Genomic DNA, 22,220 nt, shown 5'->3' on the forward strand with positions numbered 1-22,220 from the left:
CGCTCCCCGGGGCAGCCCGTCGGGGCGAGAGCACGCGGCTGAGCCGGCGACCCGCAACCAGAGGCCACCCGCGGAAGAAGCGGCGGGACAGAGGCCACAGAGCCCGTCCCGCATCCAGGACAGGCTCCTCCAAGTCCCCCCGAAGCCGAGCTGCGTCCCCCACTCCCCGCCGGCTCCCGCCGCCACTGCCGAGCCACGCAGGCCCCGCCCGGGCGCCCCGCCGGGGGCGGCCCCGCGATGCTCAGTGGCCGTGGCGGCCGTCGCTCAGGCGGCCGCGCCGCTCGCCGCAGGGATGGTGGGGCGGGCGCCGAGGGGCGCGGGCAGCCGGGGCAGCGCAGTGCCCACGGTGCGGACGGGACCCAGCGCGGCGAGCAACGCCCGGCCAGGTTTGACCTCCCTTTCCTTGCCCCCTTCTTTCCCTCGGCGGGCGGGCGACAGCGCCCGGGCCGGCCTCCGGCTCTTCCCCGGCGGGGCAGCCGTGGGCTGTGGCTCCCCGGTGGCGGGGCGCTGCGGGACGGGACGGCACGGCACGGCCGGCGCGGTGTGCCCGGGTGGCTCCGTCGGGTGGAGGGTGGCGTTGTGTTAGGTCACGGCCGTGTCGTTGGCTGAAGTCCCACGGCAGGAAACTGACGAGCTTGAGGTCGCTTGAGGGCCCTTAAGGTCCAGGCTCCCCCTGTCCGGTTGGCAGTGCCATTGACATATCACTGCGTTCCCCCCGAAAAAGAGAGAGAACACCTCTTCCAAACAAACATGAAGAATTAGGGTATTTTCTTACATATCTACACCATCAGCTTTCAGAATTTCACATAAAAATTAAACATTCATACGTAGTGTGATGTCACACTGCAACCTTTTCATTGCTGTTACTGGGAAAAGGACATAAAGTGATCCTATGTGCTTTAATGATGGTTGCATCTCGCAGTCGACAGTGCTGTGCCGATGAGCCATCGGTTGTGCCACTCCTCTGGAAAGAGCAGCAGGGGCTCAGTGGGGAGCTGGGAGGGGGCAGTCCAGCCCTTGGAAAAAGGAGGGCTTTCGACGGTGTATGCCTGGTGCCAGAGTCAGGGAGCCCTGGCTGACATCTGGCTTCACAGGTTCAACCTCATCAATACCTAGGAAGCAGCAGAGAAACCCTTCATAGATCAATTTTTGAAGGCAGTTTTAAATAGCTTAGGCTCAAGTTTCTCTGAGCACAGGATTATGAAAAAATGAGTCAAGTGGAAAATAAAGTTACCAGTGTTTTGATGTAAGGGCCCTGGGCAGCACCAAACCCAAGAATGACTTCCTTGATTCCTAAACAGGTCCACTTTGTGTCTCATCATTTCCCTTCTCAAGTCCAACCTTTAGGGCTCCAAAATACTTGCAAGTGCTGACTTTGGGTGAAAAGAGTAGAAGAAAGGAGCCTGAAATTTGAGAGGTACAGTCTAAAACCATTTGGGCTGGTGAACATTTTAGTCTGGTTTAGGGAGCCCATCATGAACCACACAAACCCACTCCTACGGAAATGGACTCGAGCTTTCTCCAGCAGAGAAAGGACATACAGAATATATGGACAGAATATGAAGTGTTTAGTTAAGCACAGCATTTTGTTAAAAGCAGAGGGAAATACTGACAGGGTGATAAGGAACATGGAAACTTTTTAACGTGCTTCAAAAAGTTAGAATATTGTTCCCTCCTTCCCCCTAAAATGTATTTTGATAATTTCCAAGCAGACAGCAAAGAAAAGGAAATTATATCAATCCCTTTGGGGAGAATGTGACATTCTGACTTCTTGAAGCCTATGAAGAGGTTTCTAAACTTAAAAAATGAAAAAGACAAATTTAATCTTTCCAGACTTGTCAAACTTGTCTCAATTAATTTTTGATGGCATAATTAGAACTTCCCGCTTTAATGTGTGCTTTTTCAGTTTACTTCTCAAACGCTTTAATTTTGAAAGGCTTGGGGAGAGTGGAGGGCTTTGCGCTGGGAACTGAAGCAGGAAGAAGGGGCGGCCTCTGTGTAGGTTGGTGTGCTGATTCAGAGTACTCTATTAAGCCAAGAGAGATGAACTCATTTTTTTCCTCCCTTGGGGAATCGAACAAGGAACAGGAAGTCATTGATTCAAAGTAAGATCATTCATTCCACAATTGTAAACAGTGTATTATGTGCCTGTAAATATTTCCAGAACCCACTGGCTTGTTGGAAAATATGAAGTGAATTATTATAATCTCTAACAAACAACCCACAATAAAAAGAGTTATTTTCAAACTTTTTATCTGAAATGTTTATACAGTGGACTATTAATTAGCTTGGACATTGAGAAACTACTTGGCTGGACGCATTGTTCACTGCCAGAAATCCATCTACTCAAATGTTGTGTCTGTTGAAAGACAAACATTTTTAACCCCACCCTGTAATATTGCACCCTACCAAAAAACAAAAATCCTTTCACTGCTTCATCCGTTTGTGTTTTCACTACCACAAACACTGAAATATCCTACTGTTAACCAAATGCCGTCCAAGTTCATCTCTGCTGTACATACATGTAATCAGTCAAAAAGGAAAACCATCAAAAATGCTAACTAGGCAGTCTATAGGAACTTTGCCATTCCTCTTGTCTTAGGAGAGCAGAATCTAGGCTATGTGTCCAAATCAGTCTGCAGCTGAAACTTCTGCTTCCTCTGTAAACGAGGAGAAGCTGCTGCTGTGAAGTGCCACCTTCCCCCCTTGAGCGTGGGGACTGTGCAAGGAGGGCAGAGTGAGGGCTAGGGATAGGACACTGGTGAGCACTGTGCTTCCCTGGCAATCCAAGGAGTCTTGTGCCAAGCTTAAAAGAAGGGAGGGGGGAATGGAAAAGACACCAGACACTTGGAGAGATTGCAGTTGAAATGCATCTGTGCTTAAAGTTTAGAATTCGGGTGTTGCTGGATGGGCTTTGGAAACTATTTTAATAATGTGCTTAAATCCCAGTGATTCCATGGGGATTCCTGAGTGAGGGATTCCTGAATAGGGATAGTTATAACCTCAGGCTTAACAGCTTGAATCGTAGCCTGCGAGACCAAGAGGGAGTCAAGGATAGAGTGGTCACCTTCAGACAAGTGATTGTGGTGAAAAGATGACAAACCTTAGTCATGTGTTCTTTCCTCATTTTCCTTCTAGCTTTAAGATACAGAATGAAAAAGACAAGGAAACTAGGTTAGGTGAAAGGAAGGAAAGTTTTTGAGACACAGTTTTTCACCAGTTTAGTGATGATGAATTTGAGACTAATCTGAGACATGGAAAATTTAGAAGAGAACTAGAAAATATTAATTTGCCACAGAAAAGCAAAGAACTTTTGGCATCCTACTTATGACTTTGGTCTGTCTTGCTATGCTTTGCTTTTCCCTTTATTCTTACGGGTGTCAGGAACCATGGAAAAGCTACATCTATAGGTCCTTTGCCTGCAGCTGAGATGTTCCCCTCCTTGGGGAAGGAGGGGAATTGGGGCCATCTCCTTCAACACTGGGAGGAAGGGGAGTGCTTGAATCCAGGCTACTGAAGAACTGGAGTAGTCATGGAGATGGGGCTCTCAAAGATGGTGTTTATTAATCTGTGCTGTCTGTGTCAGGACTTGCAGCATAGAGCTCTATTTTGTGCATGACTTTCCTGTGCCAGCCTCTTTCATCCCATTGAAATGGGGGCTACTTGACTTCCCTTGTCAGCGTCTCACTGTTTACGACATAGGTGACAAACATGCAGCATAACCTTATGACTGGTAATTTTGTTTGTTATGATGTTCAGCTGCCTTCTACTGAATGGTGTTTTTATGTCTGTCTGTTATTTTGGAGATAAATTGAATGCTTAGGGGGTATTCAAGTTTTATTTTCAAAGACAAACCTAAGTATTTAGAGCCCAGCAAAGGCCAAGGCCTTTGCTCGCAAGGGAATGCCTTGGACTGAATGGTTACATTCAGCCATCTGCTTACTCTTTATTAAGCTGTCTACAAATACTTGGAATACAACAGAGCCCAGTCCTTCTGCTTACACACAGATGATTTTCTTGGCTTCTCAGACTCAAACCATGATGAGCCGGCTCTCATCCTGAATAATTTTTCCAGCAGCGCTTGTCCAAAAGGACACCAAGATTAATTTCCAGAAGGCATAAGCAGTTGAATGTAGATAAAAGCAGATTTGAACCTGAAACATGCATGAACAATGTTGTCCTGAGGTCTGCAACAGCTAATGCCAAGGGACTGTTTTTTCATGTGGGGGATCCATTAGGAACTATTTGCTTACCTGCCTTTACATTTGGAACCAACCCCCACCTTGTGACTATTAAGTATATAACATTTTAAAGGCAACTAGATTAAACATAAGGATTTTAAAACACTTTTTAAAGAGTCCTCTGCCAAACAGTAAACTTGGATAAAAACAAATGTGCTGCTAACTCACAGGTAGTTACCACCTATATAAGGCATTTTCTTAGCAAAATCTCCATTCTCTACAAGCTTCTTTATCCTAAGAAAGGATGTATACAGTAACTGAAGAGTAGAATGCATAATGTGTCTCTGCTTATCAAGGAAGACATACTGCAGCCCCAGAATAATTGAAGAAATTAGATTATGGTAAACCTAGGTGTTATAAACAGAGATTTCATAAATCTCCCACTTATGATAAGGGCCTTTGTAAAGTAATGTACTTTTTACTAAGCTTTATGAAGCTGCATATGTACAAAATTTGGGGGCATTCTTCACATTTACATAAAATGACTTTGGATGTATATTAAAAAAAAAGTCAGACATTAAATACAGACTTAATTTGACATGGGGATTTTTTCCCTTTCTTTTTCCAGCATAAATATGGCTGAACTTTCAGAGCCAGAAGGTACTGTAAACTGGAAAGAAAGATGTTTAACTCTGGAGTCACAGTTAATGAAATTTCGTCTCCAGGCAAGCAAGATCAGAGAATTGTTAGCAGAAAAGGTATGTCTCGTGGTATGAATTTCAGTGCTGTATAAATGATTTCATTTGATGGTGGAGGCTGATCACATGCCATGGTTTGAGATTACAAGTACAGGGATTTTTTCGGGAAAGGAAAAAAAAAAGGCATTTTTAACCCGAATATATGGAAAACAGGTATGTTTTAATGCTGTGGAAGATTTTCACACATTAGATGTGCCAGCAAGAAATGTTCATTTTCAAGTAAGAACACACTGGCAGCTCTCCTGCAGAGAAAAATATGTATCCATTAATCACTTTTACAAGACTGAAGATAATATTTAACACATTTTCCTAAGAACTGATTTAAGACACAGAAAGCATTGGGGAGAAAATCCAAAAGCATTATTTTCCCCAGTATTCCTTATGGAATCATATAATTTACCAGATTTGCTTTTCCTATTAGAAGACATCTCCAACTATGGCTCCTTGTCTGAGTCTGGGCACCCAGAAAGTTCAAAATATATATAGTTTAATTCAAAAAATATTGTTTAAATATATACTTTATTTTGTAATAGAGAAACATTTCACTTGGCATGTTCAAATATATGTATCCCAATAATCAACTGTAATTGAGCCCATATTTGAATATTTGAATTATAAAACCCCCACCATTGTATTTACCTGGTAACATTTTGACAGAATAAGGCAATTAAAAGAGTACAAGGGACAAAACATTTTAGATAATCATTGGAACTATGTCATCATTAATACTCCAATAAATTTTAGTTAAATAGTAATTTTGTGAAAATTACTCTGTTTTTCCTAGAGTTACATTTTCCATCCATTGCTCCCCTCCAACAGAAAAATAAACATCAGATCATTTAATAGTATGTTAGAGTGATGATACTTTTACACATTTATGTTAATACTTGTCTTTTGTGAATTTATTCATTCTCCTTTGAAGCCATAAATACATTTAGCATCCACATTTAGCACCTTCTGAAGCATTCCCATTTTAATATGTTTTGCTGGGGACAAGAACTAAATAGTATTAAAGCACAAAAAAACTTGCTCTTTTGTATTTATGAAGAACAGTGGATGATGTACAGAGTTATGTGGTCTGGTCCTTTCCTAATAATGCCTAACATTTTTTCTTTAACAGCTAAATTAACATTGAGTACATTTTCATTGATGTATCTATCTTAATTTCTGGATCTTACTTTAGCTTTCTATGTTACGTGTCACTTGTTGTTTTACTGATATTGTCACTAAGTCTTGTAAGGACCTTCTTGTAAATCTTTCTTGTCAGAAAGCTTCTATTATCCTGAATAACAAAATACCTTCAAAAAGCTTTGTTGCTTTACTACCCAGTGCCCATTACCAAATGTCTGCATTGAACAGCATGTACCCTGAACAAATGCCTGCAGATTTCCACTGATAGCTGCCAGTCACTGTGTGAAATAATCAATAACCTACTATTTTTATTGAGCCTTTTTTTTTTTAATTCATGGAGTGACATGACATTCCTTTTTACTCTATGGCTGTTTGTTACCTTTAAACATTTTCCAAAATCCAAATAATTACATAAACTAGATCCCCACGATCTGCAGCCTTTGTGACTCCCTCGAAGAACGTCGATGGCTTTGTGAGCCAACACTCCCCTTTATACGGGCCACTTTGACTTTTCCCTTATCATGCTTATCCACATGCCCCCTCATTGGGTTCTTACAGTTTCCATTAAGTTGCTTACTATAGACATCAGACTTACAGATCAAAAGTTGGTGCAACTGTATCATCCAGCTGTTAGGACATCAGTGTAAAATCATTGTTTAATAATACTGAATTCCACTGGAATTATATTTTTATAGTTAGTACTCCAAATAATTCTGCTTTGGCATGACAAAATACTGCTGTTAGAAAGCAGTATACTTGACAGCTCTTAATTGTTTACCCAGTCCTGCAGTTCTTCTGTATGGCAAACCCTCATTGACTGGGCATTGCAGAATATTGTGTTTTGAAAGAATAACCGGTTGTACAAACGTCATCTTTTGAAATTTAATTTAAAAATAAAACTACTTGTGTCCTTCAGTTAGCAAGACCCACAGCTGAATTAATAAATCATTATCATCAGTCTTGAAGGAGAATATCCATCAGAGAGTACAATAATGTCTGCTGAAACAGTCAGCAATTTATTGGATGCTTATGCAGCCACAGAACCATAGGTTAGGGTTGGAAGGAACCTTAAAGTTCATCAGCCTCCCAACAGGGCTTTCGGGATGTCATAGATCTCTCCTGTTTCTTCACCCCAGTTGGATGGAAGTCAGGTGGCTAAAGAGTGGACATGACTTTTTTAGGGACTTTCCAGCAGCCATAGCTACCATATTTTATGCAGCTGCTGCTGATTACAGTGTTGGCAACCAAAAAGTTAAGATTCATGAACAGAGCTTCATAAAACTGAGTTTAAAAAAAAAAAAATAAAAAGCTTGAATGCTTTCTATTTAACATTTCACGTTATTCCTTTACAATTTGCATATACAGGCTCCTAACTGCTAGAAATAGCCTCTTAAATTAATAGGAAAGTATGCATAATCATATAATTTCAGAAGTTGGCATTTAAAAAACAAAACAGAATAAGAGAGATAAAATCACAAATCTTCAGCACTGTGCCGGAAACAAAGCATTCAAACCAAAATTATTTATTCTCTCTCATGTGTGAGAAACATGACTCCAAAACAGATTAAAAAATCTGGAGAACTTGTCATGTTACTGCCCCTTGTTTTAATTTGTCTTCACTTTCTCAAAATCTGAAGAAAAGTGAAGAGCTTACAGGAGATGGAAATGTGAGAGCGATTTTCAGCTGAAGGCCATGGGTCCAACAAGTATTCAGTTGGGATAATTCAGTACATTACTCTGCATAGCAGAGCATTAGCAGCCTTTGTGAAAAATGATCCTTCTCTCTTTGCCATTTTGACTTATCATAATGACTCACATTAAAATGAAATTTCCATTCATAAACCAAATTCAGTTGGGACATGCATCAGAGGCTGGTCAGAGCTCAACAAAATCATAGAATCATAGAATAATGAGGGTTGGAAAGGACCTTAAGATCATCTAGTTCCAACCCCTCTGCCATGGGCAGGGACACCTTACGCTAAATCGTATCACTCAAGGCCTCGTCCAACCTGGTCTTGAACACCGCCAGGGATGGAGTATTCACAACCTCCCTGGGCAACCCATTCCAGTGCCTCACCAGCCTAACAGGAAAGAATGTCCTCCTTATATCCAATCTAAACTTCCTCTGTTTAAGTTTGAACCCGTTACCCCTTGTCCTATCACTACAGTCTCTAATGAAGAGTCTCTCCCCAGCATCCCTATAGGCCCCCTTCAGATACTGGAAGGCTTCTATGAGGTCTCCACACAGCCTTCTCTTCTCCAGGCTGAACAGCCCCAACTTCCTCAGCCTGTCTTCATACGGGAGGTGCTCCAGTCCCCTGATCATCCTCGGACCATATTCATCTGAAAATTTATCAGTCTTGCACAATTCAAAACCACCAATTTTCAAAATGAGCACTAAAATCTTATTTATTTGTATGTTGGTTTCATTTGTAACAATCCCATGGTTATTTTTTACGTATTTTTATTTTTGAAATTATACAGTACTCATAAAAGGAAAGATACAGTAGTTTGAAATTAAACTGCATGGAACTCGATGTTACTCAAAAATATCTTTGGGAAATAGCAAAGTGAATTATGAAGATCTGACTGGCCAGTACTTAATGGGCATCCTGCTACTAATGATGAGATGAGAATACAGGTGATGTCAGCCTTTGTAGATTTGTTCCTGCTTATATATTTGTTCCTTTCTGGGTTTGTTACTGCTTATAGAATGAAACAAATTTGCAAAGCGCACAAATAATTCTCACTCCTTCTTTGATGAGTACAGGTCTTTATTTGTGGTTTTGTTTACAATCATCTCTATGCTATGAAATGTGTACTAAAACACTGAACAATAGTAGACAGTGTTCTACTTCAAAACTGCAACACAAATCAGTACTGTGGCATGACAGATGGAAAACCCTCATGGGTATTAAACTATGTAGTTGTTGTAGAAAACAGGATGATAGTGATACTGTGATAAAACAGGGGGTCTCTACAGGAAGGTAAGAGAAATGAAGTGGTGGTAATTCTCCAGCCTTCCTCTGTGTCTATTTGAGAGGTATCTCTTCAAGCCAGTGAATCAGGAAAAGGAGTTTACATCCTATTATTAGGATCCTATTATATCCATACATTACCTGTATGACTTCTCAGAAACTTACTGGGTTTTCCCCCTTATATGTGTTCTATAATTTAGTCTAAAACCAGATTTTAATACGGGTTTGCTTGAACCCATCCTTTTTCAATACTTCTGACTGTGACCTCTGTGCTTCTGTAAATATATTCAGGCCAGGGATTCATTGAAATACTTTTCTTACATACTAGAAATCATACTAGAAACCTTTGCAAAGTTATTTAATAGTGCCCCTGCAAATAAATGAACAATCAACATAGGAAGTCTTCAGTATATTTTTCTAATAGGTGTGTTCTAATTTAGAAAAACAAACTATTTACTGGGTTTTGTAAGTCTAGCAAGTACTCATCCTTGAACCTCAGTGAGCGAGGAGTTAGAGAAACTTGCATTGCAAGTGCCTTCCAGAACTTAAATTTTTTAGTGAATTTTTTTAGTGAACCTGGAGAGAAGAGAGAGGAGCAAAGGAATATACAATGTTTCCAGAAAACTAATCCATTCACTGTTGTTTATTTGTTTGGGTTTTCTATTCGTGTTCATTTTGCCAAGTAAAAGGTCTATATTTTTAAATGTAACATGCAAAGAAAGAGACCTTGTTAGAGTTTTAAGCAGAAGCTGCTGCTGTAAGTGGGAGAGGTCTTTACAGGAATTTAAGGAATGATGTAGAAAGTATCCCTAGTACGCCAATTTTAGGATGGCTGTGGAACTGAGTTTTAAGTAGGAGTCTTTATTTTAATGCATCTTGAGTCTTATGTATATAAAGGATTTACTAAAAAAAAAACCTTAGCTGAATAAAAGTTTACAGTATTGTAAATTTAGCTCCTAGCTAGCATTTCATGTCAAAGTGCTCGTTGATGACCCTCATTCTTTTCAGAGAAGAGTATGTGTGCAACATCAGGTATAAAGCTAATGTTTTTCCTACCACTAAAAGATCATTTTTGTAGAAGAACTACATAGCTGTGTTAAATTTCCACTTGGGCAGTCTCCACTGCATTTCTTCTTCATCAGACCCTGGAAGGATTGAACATGGCACTATCCCAAATGTTGCATTTTGGGCTGTTCAGTAATACTCAGCAATCACATGAATGTCCCCGAGTTTGTTTCCTGCAGTGCTGAGGGTCATTTTATGCTTTGAGTGATTTTCAACAAATAAAAATGATTGAGAGGATTATTCTCATGTGTGTGTTCATTTGTTTGCTTATAACCTTCCATTTGGATATTCTCTGTATACACGCTCAGCTGGCAACCGAGAGTGTACATGACATGCAATTTCTGTACAGATTACAGAAATTGAATGATAGCTGATTTTTAAGACCAAATACTATTTCCAGTATATTCCAAAGCATAACACATTCCTTGTAAGACAAAGTCTTACAAACCAACAGCTCAGTTCATGTCTTGCTGTATTTTTATTCATTTTGAAGTCATATTTAAGGTGTGTTATTTGACATTTCAAAATGAAGCAGATACAGTGTTTTGTTATCTGTGGCATAACAATTTTGAGATTAATATTTTTGGAGAAGTCCATAATGCATCTGACTTGTGCGGGGATTGCCAATATGAAAATTATAAAAAAGCACAATGAATATTTCCATTTGCATTTAAAGGGCTGTGAAGGGTAAAGTAAAAGGGAGCAATGTACCATAGTACCAAAATCAGTCAAATGAAGGTTATTTTTCAGTATTTCAGTTGCTCTTAAAAAACTTACTGTCATGAAAAATGTCAGATGCAATTAGGAGGATACAAACAGGAGAAAGCAATGAGAGTTAAAAGAGAATAAAAGTTTATATGGTTAGAATCTTAGGTTTGTTTATGCCTTTTTAATACCTATGCCTTTTTTTTTCTTACAACTTCATTTTTATTGTTTATTATTAAGTTTACACCATCCCTTTTATAACAGTGTGGGGGAAGGGCATTAGTTGTTTTTGTACATCGTAAACCTACATTCTTTCTAAGGAGGCTGAAGATGGAAAAAAAAAAGAAGAAAATAGAGAACTCAGGAAGCAATAAATTAGCTGTGCTTGTAGAGGCCAGGCTGGGTAATGGCATGAAGAGCACAGCCCTTGCTGTGAGGTCAGAGGATGAATACTTTCCCTCTGGTGGTACAGAGACCAGGGCATCAGTTCTATTCCAGGTCACCTGGGATGGGGAGGCTGACGGAAGTTGTGGAAGCTGTGACAGTGGGCAGCCACCTGTGCAGATGCTTGGCCAATATAATATTTGTTTAGCCTTTCACTTGGAGGTGCTACAAGATGCTTTTTCTCCATTTTTATGGAGGACCTGGTTTTGCTCTTTGAAATTACGCATTTAATTTTCATTCCCTCAGGGAGTATTTTCAGGCTTTAAATATCTGTTGTCATGTCTTCAAACTGCATTATGCTGCCTTACATATATTTCTGGAATCTCTTGCTCCTTTACCATCTATGTTTCCTAGGTGTTCTATACACTTTAATGAATAAATTTAGTTTCAGTCAAGTTTTCAATTTTTTAATCTCTGGCAGTAAGTGGTACATTTGATTCTTAAGCCATCACCTCTCAGGCAGTGGTAGAGAAAAAAGGCCTTCTATTTCAGCTGTTCCTCTTGTGGCTGTATCAGAACTTGCAATTCAGTGAGACAGAAGCAGCAGAATTTCCACAATTGCAGTACAATGATCAAAACAAAACAAAGCAGGCAACTGCTGTTTAATAGAGATGAACAGCCAGTTGTTGATACATTTCTCTTTTAATTTTAAGCGCTATGTGAGGCTTTGGCCTTGTCTACCAGAGTGCTTTGGTACATTCTTTCTAAACAGTATCTTCACTTCTTTCAGGTTCTGAATGTTATGATAATACCTGTTTGTGCTAAAGTGGCGGTCTACATAATTTGTATTTGATTGTGTCTCTGCAGTTTAACTGTCAAGACAAGATCTGAGTTGGAAAAGACGACAGCCAGAAAGAGTGAACATTCCTAGTATTTAACCAGGCTTAGGAAAGTCCTATGACTGACACTGGGAAAAGCATAATTATTCAGCCAACATTACATGTTGCTCACTTGCCCTTTACGACACTGCCTCCCCAAATCCCACTGCTGAATTTAACTATTTTAAGTCTGTGTATTTACTGGCACTTAGACTACTAATTCTGGAAGAGTTCCTTCCCTGGGCTTTTCTGTGCTGTATTTTTAATTTATATAGTTTCCAGAAGAAATCATTAATTTTACTACAGTGACCTCAGCTGGAATGTGAAAGGTGGTTTTTTCATGTACTTTTCACTCATTCAACGAGCACTAGGAAAACCTTTTGAGCTAAATAATTATTCTTAAAATTATGGTTAAATATTGAAAAGAACTCGAACGAAGTAAAATACAACACTGGCCTCATGTCATGGAGACTGATAAAACTTCTGAGCCTGATCATTTTGGAAACTGAGCAAATGGAACTGAAAAGTTTTGTGAGTTTCATTTTGTTCCAAGGAAAGGCTTTTGTGCTAAACATAGTTCACGCAAATGAGCTGAAGCACTAAAAAGGAGAGTCAAGAGAGACTTGCAATTAAGCAGTGCCTTTTGCTTAACTAGGAGAGTGGTGCCAAAAGCTGTTGTAGTTAAAAGTGGACAGGATTGTGATTCTGCGTATCAAGACTGTAGAACTACAAGCCATCTTCAGAAGAAGCTGGAGGAATATATGTATGTGTATGTATGTTGGTATTGAAGACCCAGATTGCTTTTACACTGTATTTCTGAACACAAGGTAAAGAGATAATCCCTGTGGTGAATAGTATGAACAGAGAGAGAGAGAAAAAAAAGGGGAATTGGGTTAGATGGCAAATTTTCAGAACAGTTGGCACTGCTTTGTTCATTAGAAGAATTGTAGCCTTTTACCTTCTATTTGATATTAAAAATGGAGAAGACAGGGGAATGAAAAAATGGGAAAGCACTGAAAAGTAGGAGCTTGAGAGCTGCCTGCTTGTGAGCACCGAGTTCTGCAGTAGTCATAACCTAGGTGGGCATTCAGGTGGCATCTGAAGGGAAAATAAGGCTGTAGCTTTTGGGATTTAAGCAAGGTAGCTGTTTTTCTCATCTAAGGGGCTGGTTTTTTGGAGGGGTTGGTTTTTGTATGTGGGTGTGTTTGGTTTGGTTTAGTTTCTTTTCATGCAGGAAATAAAACAGTAAAATTCCCTATACTGGGAACCAGTAAAACTTAAAAAAAATCACCACGCATGGTCTGTAAGTAGCCTAAGAAACATTTGAGCTCAGTTAAGATTCAGCCTTTAGCATTAGCCATTTTGGGGAGATCCATGACAAAAAGAAGATAGTATTCAGAAGGCAGCTCTTCATTTTGATGACTAAATCCACATTGCCAAGAAATATTTTTATAGGTTTCATCTTGTTCTAGGGAAAAGCTTCTGTGCCAAAATATTAAATTTCATTTTTTACTGAAGGCATAGTTCATTTTATAAATATGGGTGGGGCTTAGGTGTCACTTTCTAGAGTTATAAGACAAGATGGATGTTTATTAATTAGTTAAAATGAAAAGCTGTTCTATAAGTCTAATTATTATGCTGCCTTTGGGATAAAAAAAATCATCCAGTAAAGAACAAAGGATATCTTTCCCAACGCTTGTGCTAATTCCTTCTTTACAAATTATCATCATCTTTATTTTTCCTGTGAAATATTAATACTTTGATTTTACATCTCTGTTCTTTATGTGTTTGGTCTAGATGGCTTAACTGGTCAGGTCATATTTTAATGTTTTTTGTACTTTATAAAGATTTAGCACTGGCCTTAGAATATACATAACACATTGAAGAGAAATCAGTGTCACGACAGGAGAAATAATGTTTGAAAATATGGACAGAACATACCCAGTCAGCTTTTTAATAAATGAGTTACAAAAGTAGGAGGAATATTACTGTGTTTTCCTATGCTAAACCACCAGAAGAGAGACCTTTTTGTAAAAAGACTAAAAGTCATGCTTCTAAAACAGTTTTACCATTGCTTTTAACTAACAAACATATGCAAGGCTTTATACATGTATAGACTTAGAATAATATATTTTAAAACATGAAAACAGGTGGTTGTCAAAGCCACTGACAAACAGATGACCTGCTTTTAAGTGGTACTGGCTCTTTTCTTCTGGAAATGCAGACGTTTGTTGAAATATTTAGGTTCAAACAGGAATATAGAACTGAAAGGGGAAATACTTGTCACATCCAGTGCTCTGGAATAGCTGGCAGTCATATTCTTCAAACCATTTATAAACTTATCAAGCGCCACATGAAAAGTCAGATCTTTTGTCTTTATAGCTTCCATTAGAAGGCAGTTCCAAAATCTATTTTAGTCAATGTAGAAAATGAGGGTCTTCAAATTTCCAGCCTATGTTTATTCATCACCTGTTTATATTTGCTTGTATCTTTGAAAAACAGTTGTAGGTGTGCTTATCCCTCACTTGCTTCTCCTATTTATTTATTTATAGAAGCAACCATATACCCTTGTTTCTTTGGTTTTGTTAAGTCCTATGTGCTGTGAGGGCTGATGGTTCACTAAATCTGAAAATAGACACATTAACTGCTTTTTATGTGGAGCATTATTTTTTAAGCATAGATGGTTTGGGCCTTTTTTTCAGATGAGGAAGAATTGAAAAACTGAAATACAAGGGAAAAAGAGGCTCTAAACGTGCCATGCTCAAGTCACTGGAAGTTCTGTATTCAGTCAGTAGACGGACACTATTTCTGCTTCAGAAACATTAGGTTTTAACATGTTTTCTGGTTTGGAAAACTCTGACCTTGTATCAGCACACTTTGAAAGGCTTACAGAGAAGTGCTTTTCGTTCATGGAAGGTCGTGTTTTTTCATGTATTTAGTTCAAAAAGATTTTTAAAAGTCTCTTATACAGCAGTGTTTTTTATACTATTAAAAATGAGGAGACTGTATTATGCACTGATTATAGTGCAAATTGTAAATGTGAATGAGACGATATTCTATTGAAAATTGACTTGGATATAAAGTTAATTTTTTGTTCATAAAATTTTTGAGATCTCTAAAGGGAAAGAATTCCAACAACTTTTTTTTTTTTAAATAAAGTATTTCCGTAAGAATTACTAAATACCTATTTCAAATACAAAGAAAAATATTAATTTCTGTAATTTCTTGCTAATGCACATTACAGAAACAATGATCAATGTATATAGGTATATAAATGCAAGTATGTATATACATAAATGCATACAAAAGGAATATTTTGGAAATTTCTGAGTGATGACTTTTGAGTTTATACTCTTTGGTGACTTTGTGCAATACCTGTTTTAATAAAATGAAAATTTCTTTACTTGCACAAGAAAATATATGTTGAACATTTCTGAATAAAGCCAAGAAACTTCCAGGTGACCTTTGAAAAAGAATTGCTATAGGATGTGCTTTTGTATTATAAAGAACTCCCAGCCTCCCCAGGCATGTGTGTTGTGCTTCAGTGCCCAGACCTCCAAGGCAGAACACCTCTTGGTTTTTATTGCTGCCATGTTTCTTCAAAGCATTCAGAATTTATTCACATGTGGCATTTCTCTGTTCATTGTTAGAACAAAAATAGCTCAGTTTGATGAGTGTCAGATGTAGAGTGGTCATTTCCTTACTAAGTTTTAAAACAAGCCAGCTTCTAACAATAGATACTGTTTTCCATAATTGACATAATTGATGCAGCATGCACTAACACGTTTTCTGACAATTGTAGGAGAATTTTTCACTTAAAAAGAGGAGAAGGTGCAGCTTAAAGCAGCAGTCTGTTCTTCTGTACCTGTGCTGATACTGTTCTTTAGTCAGTACGCGTGTGGTTTTTGTTCATTTGTTTGCCCAAAACATGTATTCTGTATATTTAAGACCATAAAACCAAACCCAGTAGAGATTATGACAGGACACTTCTGATTCCTTAATGAGTTTTGGAAAGAGCCAGAACCAATCAGATAAGTGTGACAGTATTCCTTACAAGAGGTTTGCTGAACTGAGGCATTATTTCAAGTTATGTCATTCAGGACATGATAGAAAATGAAGCTTAAATATACTTCATGTGCCAAATGTTATCAGTGACATGCTGGCCCTCCCTTTTTCTCCTTGGAAGCCAACTTTATGTCTGTTAATAATTTACAGACTAGTTCATTCAAGAAAACGTCTAGCCTAATAGCTGATATACACTATTTAATTCCAGTGATACTGGTGATATGCATAGATGAATATAGAAAGAAGCTAATGGGACAGAAGTCTGATTCAGCAAACTTTTCTGTTTTTCAAATCCCCTTCTGTATAAAGTCAATATTGAGATACTGAATATTGATGAGTTGCTCATCAATAGTCAAACTTCAGCCATAGTAAGAATTCTTTCTCCTGTGTCTGTAAAGCATACTGACATATGCCTCCAAATGTGGATATGGCTACAGTTACCGGCCACTTCCATCATGACGTTAAGCAGGTCAAGTTTAGGTAGTATTTACTTTTTTTTGTTTTTTTAATTTTGTTTGATGTTCTTAAGGTGTCTGTCCATGGCCTGAAGTGCTCATAGTCACTGGGAAAGAGAATTCACCGGTGTATTTTATTCTTGGGAGTTTCAAAGCATGACTTTTGATTTAAACAATTAGCTATTAGTCCACATATTTTCATCTTTTCTCTCCTTTCTCTTTCCCTCTCAGTAATGCTGTGATCATTGTTACAAAACTTCTTACTTAAGAAGAAGGTTTAAGGTTAGGTTTTCCTTGTGAGGAGAAATCCTTCCCCTGGAACTAGTTCCAGTCTTTTGCACAGCAGGTTTAATGACCTTCAGAGTATCCTAAAGCAGTCATATTTTCTCTTTCTTTTTTTCAGGCCTATGGAGTAGCAAAGCAGGCAGAGTATAGATGTAAATCTTACTTGTCAGACAAAACCATTTTGTGGATTGGTTAGAGATTATTTATGGAAATGGGGAAAAAAAAATATTTTGAAAGTTTCATTATTATTACAACAGGCACTGCAAAAGAAACCTACCTAAACTCTAAATAAGGGTAGAGTCAGGACTGACTCAGTAATTGTTACGTAGCATCAAATTATTGAAATGCTGGCCAATTTAACTGCAGTAGAAGTGCTCATGTTTGGTAACTATGGTATCCCACTCTTGCTGAATGACACAGATCCCTTTTTTTTTTTTTTAACAGAAGCCTCCTAAAATAAACTGAAAACCCTTTAGAAATCTGCTGAATAAAATCTCACATTTAGTTGTTGGCAGGAAGCTGACTGATGTATCTATGTTGTGAGATCATGCAAAGCTTCTTAGAGTACCTGCTTGAAAGAGTTAACAAAGAAGCAAAAGTGAACCTTGTTCTTCCATTTTTGATCTCTGAATGCTATTTTTATTGGTAATTATTCTCTCAGCTCCTTTGGCTCCTGGCTTTACATTTGTCTTGGCAACAGTTCTATTTAAACCATATTCTTTGTCCCAGTAGTCTACATGAATGTATTACTATGTTCTGGTCCTGTGTGTGCAGCAGTACATATTCCTAGCAAGAAGAGCCTTGGGCAGTTTCAGTGCAGAAACATGCAAGGAACATGGGGCTTTGGTCCTACACAACTCAAAACCGTTGTGTAGGAGAGCAGCACTACTGCTTACTGTGTGTACAGTGGTTCATTGATGGTTAGATGCTGCTAGATGGACTAGTTGTTTCAAGTTTAAGCTGAGTCAGACCTAGCTGTGCTGCAGCTGGGTACACCTGGCAAGCAACATTTTCAGGTTTTATTTCCATTTATTAAATCTGCCATGTTTCTGATACAACCTTACAGCTGAAATGGATTTTACTTACGGGACATAAAGAAATTGCCAGTTAACTGCAATGGCAATCATGCATATACAGATTGTTTGACTGTGGAAACGGATGAACAGCTTGCTACTTGTCAACAGCAAATTTCACATTACAGATCTCTGAAGGAGTTTTCTCCCATAATATTAGAGTATTAACAATGTTCATTAATGATATAATAGCTGCACTTCTACTTGGTTTAGTGCAGTGTTTTTACTACATTGGATCACATTAGCTGATCACATATTCAGAAATACCCTCGATTTCTGAATCCTCAACTCACTAAAAAAGGAGTGTCTTAAAATCATATTAAAGTGAGTCTTGTAAACCAAAGTACTGTTTGAATGTAAAACCAGACAGATGAAAAGTAACCTGAGGATTCAAAATTCTAAAAATTAAACTCAAAATCTCAACGTGAATTCATATGAATATGAAATGAAATACATGTGACCAGAGAGAAACAAAGAAGGCTCAGCTCCCTGTCCGTCTCTCCAGAGTGTTAGTACATGAATGACTGGGACGATCATATCCTTGAAGTGTTCTTGCAAAACCACTCATTGAGGAACTGACCACGTGCACTGTGAAATGTTTGCTGCTCGTGTACCAGTGGTGTGTTGTGATATTATGATGCGGGTTTGGGCTTCTTGTATAATATGAGGAAGTACTAGAAGGTCAGTCACAGCTTTTTTTTTTAATGTTAGTAATTTTCTCCATTTTCAGTTTTTTGATTGATAGAAAATGATCACTGTGTCCTTGTCTGGACAAGGTGCTAAAAGTACAAAAATCTGCTTCATGTGATTGACAACATAATTAGGAAGAGAGAAAAGGAGACAGAGAGTGAAAAAACAAACTGAAAGATGCCAGAAATCAAGTACAAACAGGACAGAATGAAACTAATTATTTTAAAACCAAGCAATAAACTGGACAAGGAATAAATGGTTTTCATTTGTATCATGTGCTTTTCTGTGAATAATTTTGAAGCTGAATATTGAGTATCCCAATGTTAATTGTTTGATATTTCATCCTCTTCAGATGAATTGAGATGTTAGCTAGGTATTTCCTGAGAAGCAGTAAGTCCTTAAATCATGGAATACCTTATGTACTTTCTAGTGTTATTTCAAACCACAGTTTACTTTTTAAGAGGACAGAATTGTATTGTTCACCAAAATAAGACTAGAGAGCTCCTAAAAAAATCTAAACAAAGTATTTCTTTCTGGCCTCTTCTGTTCCATATTGTTGGCAAAGCCTTCAAAATAAATCATTTAAAATGCAGGGAGTTTCCAAGGCCCAGGGCAAAGGTTGAGCCTGTGATTCATTAGGCATTGTTATAAAGTATCGGATCAGGTCTGTCATTGCTCGAAAGTGATTGCGCTCCTCAATGTTGTGCTAGTCTCTGACTTCATTTCTACTGGTTTTTTACATTTGTCTCCATGGAGCACCTGAGTCCATCATGCCTCTTCTGCCACGTATCTCCTTCTTCCACTCAGAGATGGAGGGGTCTGGCACAGGCCTCATAGCACAATTCCTCCCAAAAGCTATATTTGTCAGCTTAAGAAGAATTAGGAGCCAAATTTTATCATGTGCCAGCACCCTTCACTCTTGCCACTTTCGGAAGGAGGTGGAGGACCTCAGCACTTTCTAAGACTGTGAGCCTGCGTGAGGAAAGTTTCAGGGCTATTGTCAAAGGAATTTCTACTCTTGGTAGCAGGAAAAAAAAAGCAGTATGCCATGTAGCACCCACAAAATTATACTGTGAAGAAAAGTTGGTGTGGTGTTTTTTCTATAGGAGAATCTTACCAATGTTTTAGTACAGTCATAATGATGAACTATCTTCCCCATCTGACACACTGTTTATCCTGTATTTTATGCTCCTGCCCATAACCTCTCTTTTCCTTCTTCAAAACAGACCATGAAAATGTTTCACTGTGGTGTTTGTGGTGCTGAGCAGAAGGCATTACCATTTTACTGTATATTTTTATGTACCTGCAGATGCAGCAGCTTGAGAAACAAGTTCTAGATGCTGATCGTCAAGCAGAGAGAGCTTTTCAGCAGGTATATATATAAAAATTGGAAAATATCCCCATTAGCTATGTGCATGGTACTGTAATGAAGGGAAATTTAGAACATTGCTGTTTTTCTTGAGTATTGCTCAGAAGCAAGATGACAGTTTTCTTTTACATGTATTGATTTGTCCTACCAGAGATGTTCTCACATCTTTCTCTGTTCACTATCCAGTTCAGTCTAATAAAGTCAAAGCTAACAGCACAAATCAAAAATAGATACATGTAATGAGCTTCTTTGTTGATGCATCAGGAGTCTTTGATGTGCATGGAAACAAAAGAGATGAAACAGTGACCTATTTTACAAATCCGTAAGAAAATAAAACGAGACTATCCAATACAGTCTCTAAATAGGATTATTCTATGTTTGTTCTTCTTGTAGAAGTTACATCATCTAAAGAATGAAATTGTGGTTAACTATTTAACCAAAGTTACTTTTTGATACCAAATGGCAGATACAGCTACTGCAGGTATTTTATGAACATACCTTTGGTATTCCCTAAAAATCCTTCATATGTTACTGTGAGACAGATAGAAACTGAAATTGTAAAAAAAAAAGTTCAGGTACTAATTTGGAGTTAGAAAACATTTCTGACTACAAGCCCAGTACTTCTTAGCCGCTTTTTAGAGTGCTTCTGTTAATTTGTAGGGTTTTTTTACACTGTGCAATTGTTTATTTATTAAAACATTGTTTATTAAGCCTGTTTTTCTGTATGTATTCTTCCTATATGGGTGTTTCTGACAGTTTATGTGTTACAAGCCTAGAAGCCTCTCACAGGCACTGACAAAATCTGTGTAAGGTCTGTCAGTGTTTAGCCAGTCCTATTGGTACTAAATGTATAGGGAGACATAACGAACTGTGGATTTTTTACTCAAATAGGCTTCCCAACTTTGTAGGGTTATCTTGAATCTGAAGTGTAGGGGCAATTTTAACAGTTCATCTTGTGATTAAATTACTACCTTTAACTTGGAGTACTATGTTTCTTAAAGTCTTGTGTTTGACCTTCTACATAGGTACAAGTCATGGAAGAAAAATTAAAAGCAGCCAATGTTCAAACAAGTGAATCAGAAACCAGGTTGTACAAGAGATGTCAAGATCTGGAGATCCTGATACAAGATAAAAATGACATAATACAAAAGTTGGAGCAACAACTTGAAGAACAGGTTAACAATAATGGTGTTAGAAAAGATGAGCATCAGTTCCATTCCGAATTATACGAAAAGGACAGAAAAGTTTAGCATTATTTCTGTTTGCTTAAAAAGGTTCCCATTAGAAGTACTGCATTAGAATAAGGTTTTTTTCACTTGCAAATTATGTTCTGGCTTCCTTTGAAAGAACATCTAACTTTTAAGAGGAGAAAGATGTTCTTCCTCTTCACTGTTTCCTCTGAAGAGCTTCAGTTTTTCCTAAGGAAAGGAGGAACAGCAGCCCCTGTGAATGGCCTATTCATTTACTTTTTTTCTTAAAACATCATGTATTGCCCAGGAGACTGAATTACTTCAAGCAATTTTAGGATTTGTGTCTGAAGAGACTACTCAGGCAGACTGTAATACTCAGTGAAAAACATTCTTATGTCAATTTTTTTCCAGAAGCAAATAAGACTGCAAGAAGCAAAAATCATAGAAGAAAAAGCAGCTAAAATAAAAGAATGGGTGACAGTCAAGCTCCATGAGGTATAACTCTTGCTACAGTACTTGTACAGAAAATACAATGGTGTGACTGGATATCCCCTAGGCTATTTGGCTGTTAAAGGGCTTTTTGCCACAGTAAAAACAAAAAAAAACCACCAAACCAAAACCCTAAACAAAAATCCCCACCAAACTTCCCTGTTTCATTGCTCTATATAGATATTTGCTTGAAAGACTAAAATGAACAGCATAGAGGGCAGAGTATCCATCTCACTTAAATTCTGATGTCTTATTTGGTCAGCTAGTATAGCTACATCTTCTTTATGGAGAAAGGGCCCAGAACTGCTCTCTGGAAGGTCTACTCATCTCCACCAAGGGAGTGAGATTAGCTGGCAAACTGAGCTTGCTCAGTCAGATGCCTGAAGTATTAACAATCCCCAGAAAGCTGACCAAGTCTGGCAGAAAAAAGGACTTGATATTTTTTTTGTTTTCCAAAGCCCACAGTACTCTTAGTCATGAACAGTTTCAGGGACATAATGACTGTTCTCAGAAGAGACCAGTTG

The 22,220-nt window shown here is 38.2% G+C and overlaps 1 protein-coding gene across 6 annotated transcripts in view; it reads left to right on the forward strand.

The window, feature by feature from the left end:
- Positions 1-235: 235 nt before the first annotated feature.
- The window catches only part of PLEKHH2 (pleckstrin homology, MyTH4 and FERM domain containing H2), a 57,243-nt gene continuing 35,258 nt past the window's right edge, over positions 236-22,220 (forward strand). For 2 of the 6 annotated variants that reach the window (XM_062636967.1, XM_062636968.1), the window contains exons 1-5: positions 236-386; positions 4,810-4,939; positions 19,958-20,020; positions 21,043-21,192; positions 21,619-21,702. In XM_062636967.1, coding sequence (XP_062492951.1) covers positions 238-386; positions 4,810-4,939; positions 19,958-20,020; positions 21,043-21,192; positions 21,619-21,702 — 576 coding nt within the window. In that variant the 5' untranslated portion in view covers positions 236-237. Of the gene's footprint in view, positions 387-1,301; positions 1,418-4,809; positions 4,940-19,957; positions 20,021-21,042; positions 21,193-21,618; positions 21,703-22,220 lie in introns of those variants that run through there. The other 4 variants (XM_062636971.1, XM_062636969.1, XM_062636972.1 and 1 more) reach the window with 4 other exon arrangements.

Source organism: Pezoporus occidentalis, unplaced genomic scaffold, assembly GCF_034315485.1.
Source record: "Pezoporus occidentalis ecotype Australia unplaced genomic scaffold, CSIRO_AGI_Poc_V1 ctg50, whole genome shotgun sequence".
NCBI lineage: Eukaryota > Metazoa > Chordata > Aves > Psittaciformes > Psittacidae > Pezoporus > Pezoporus occidentalis.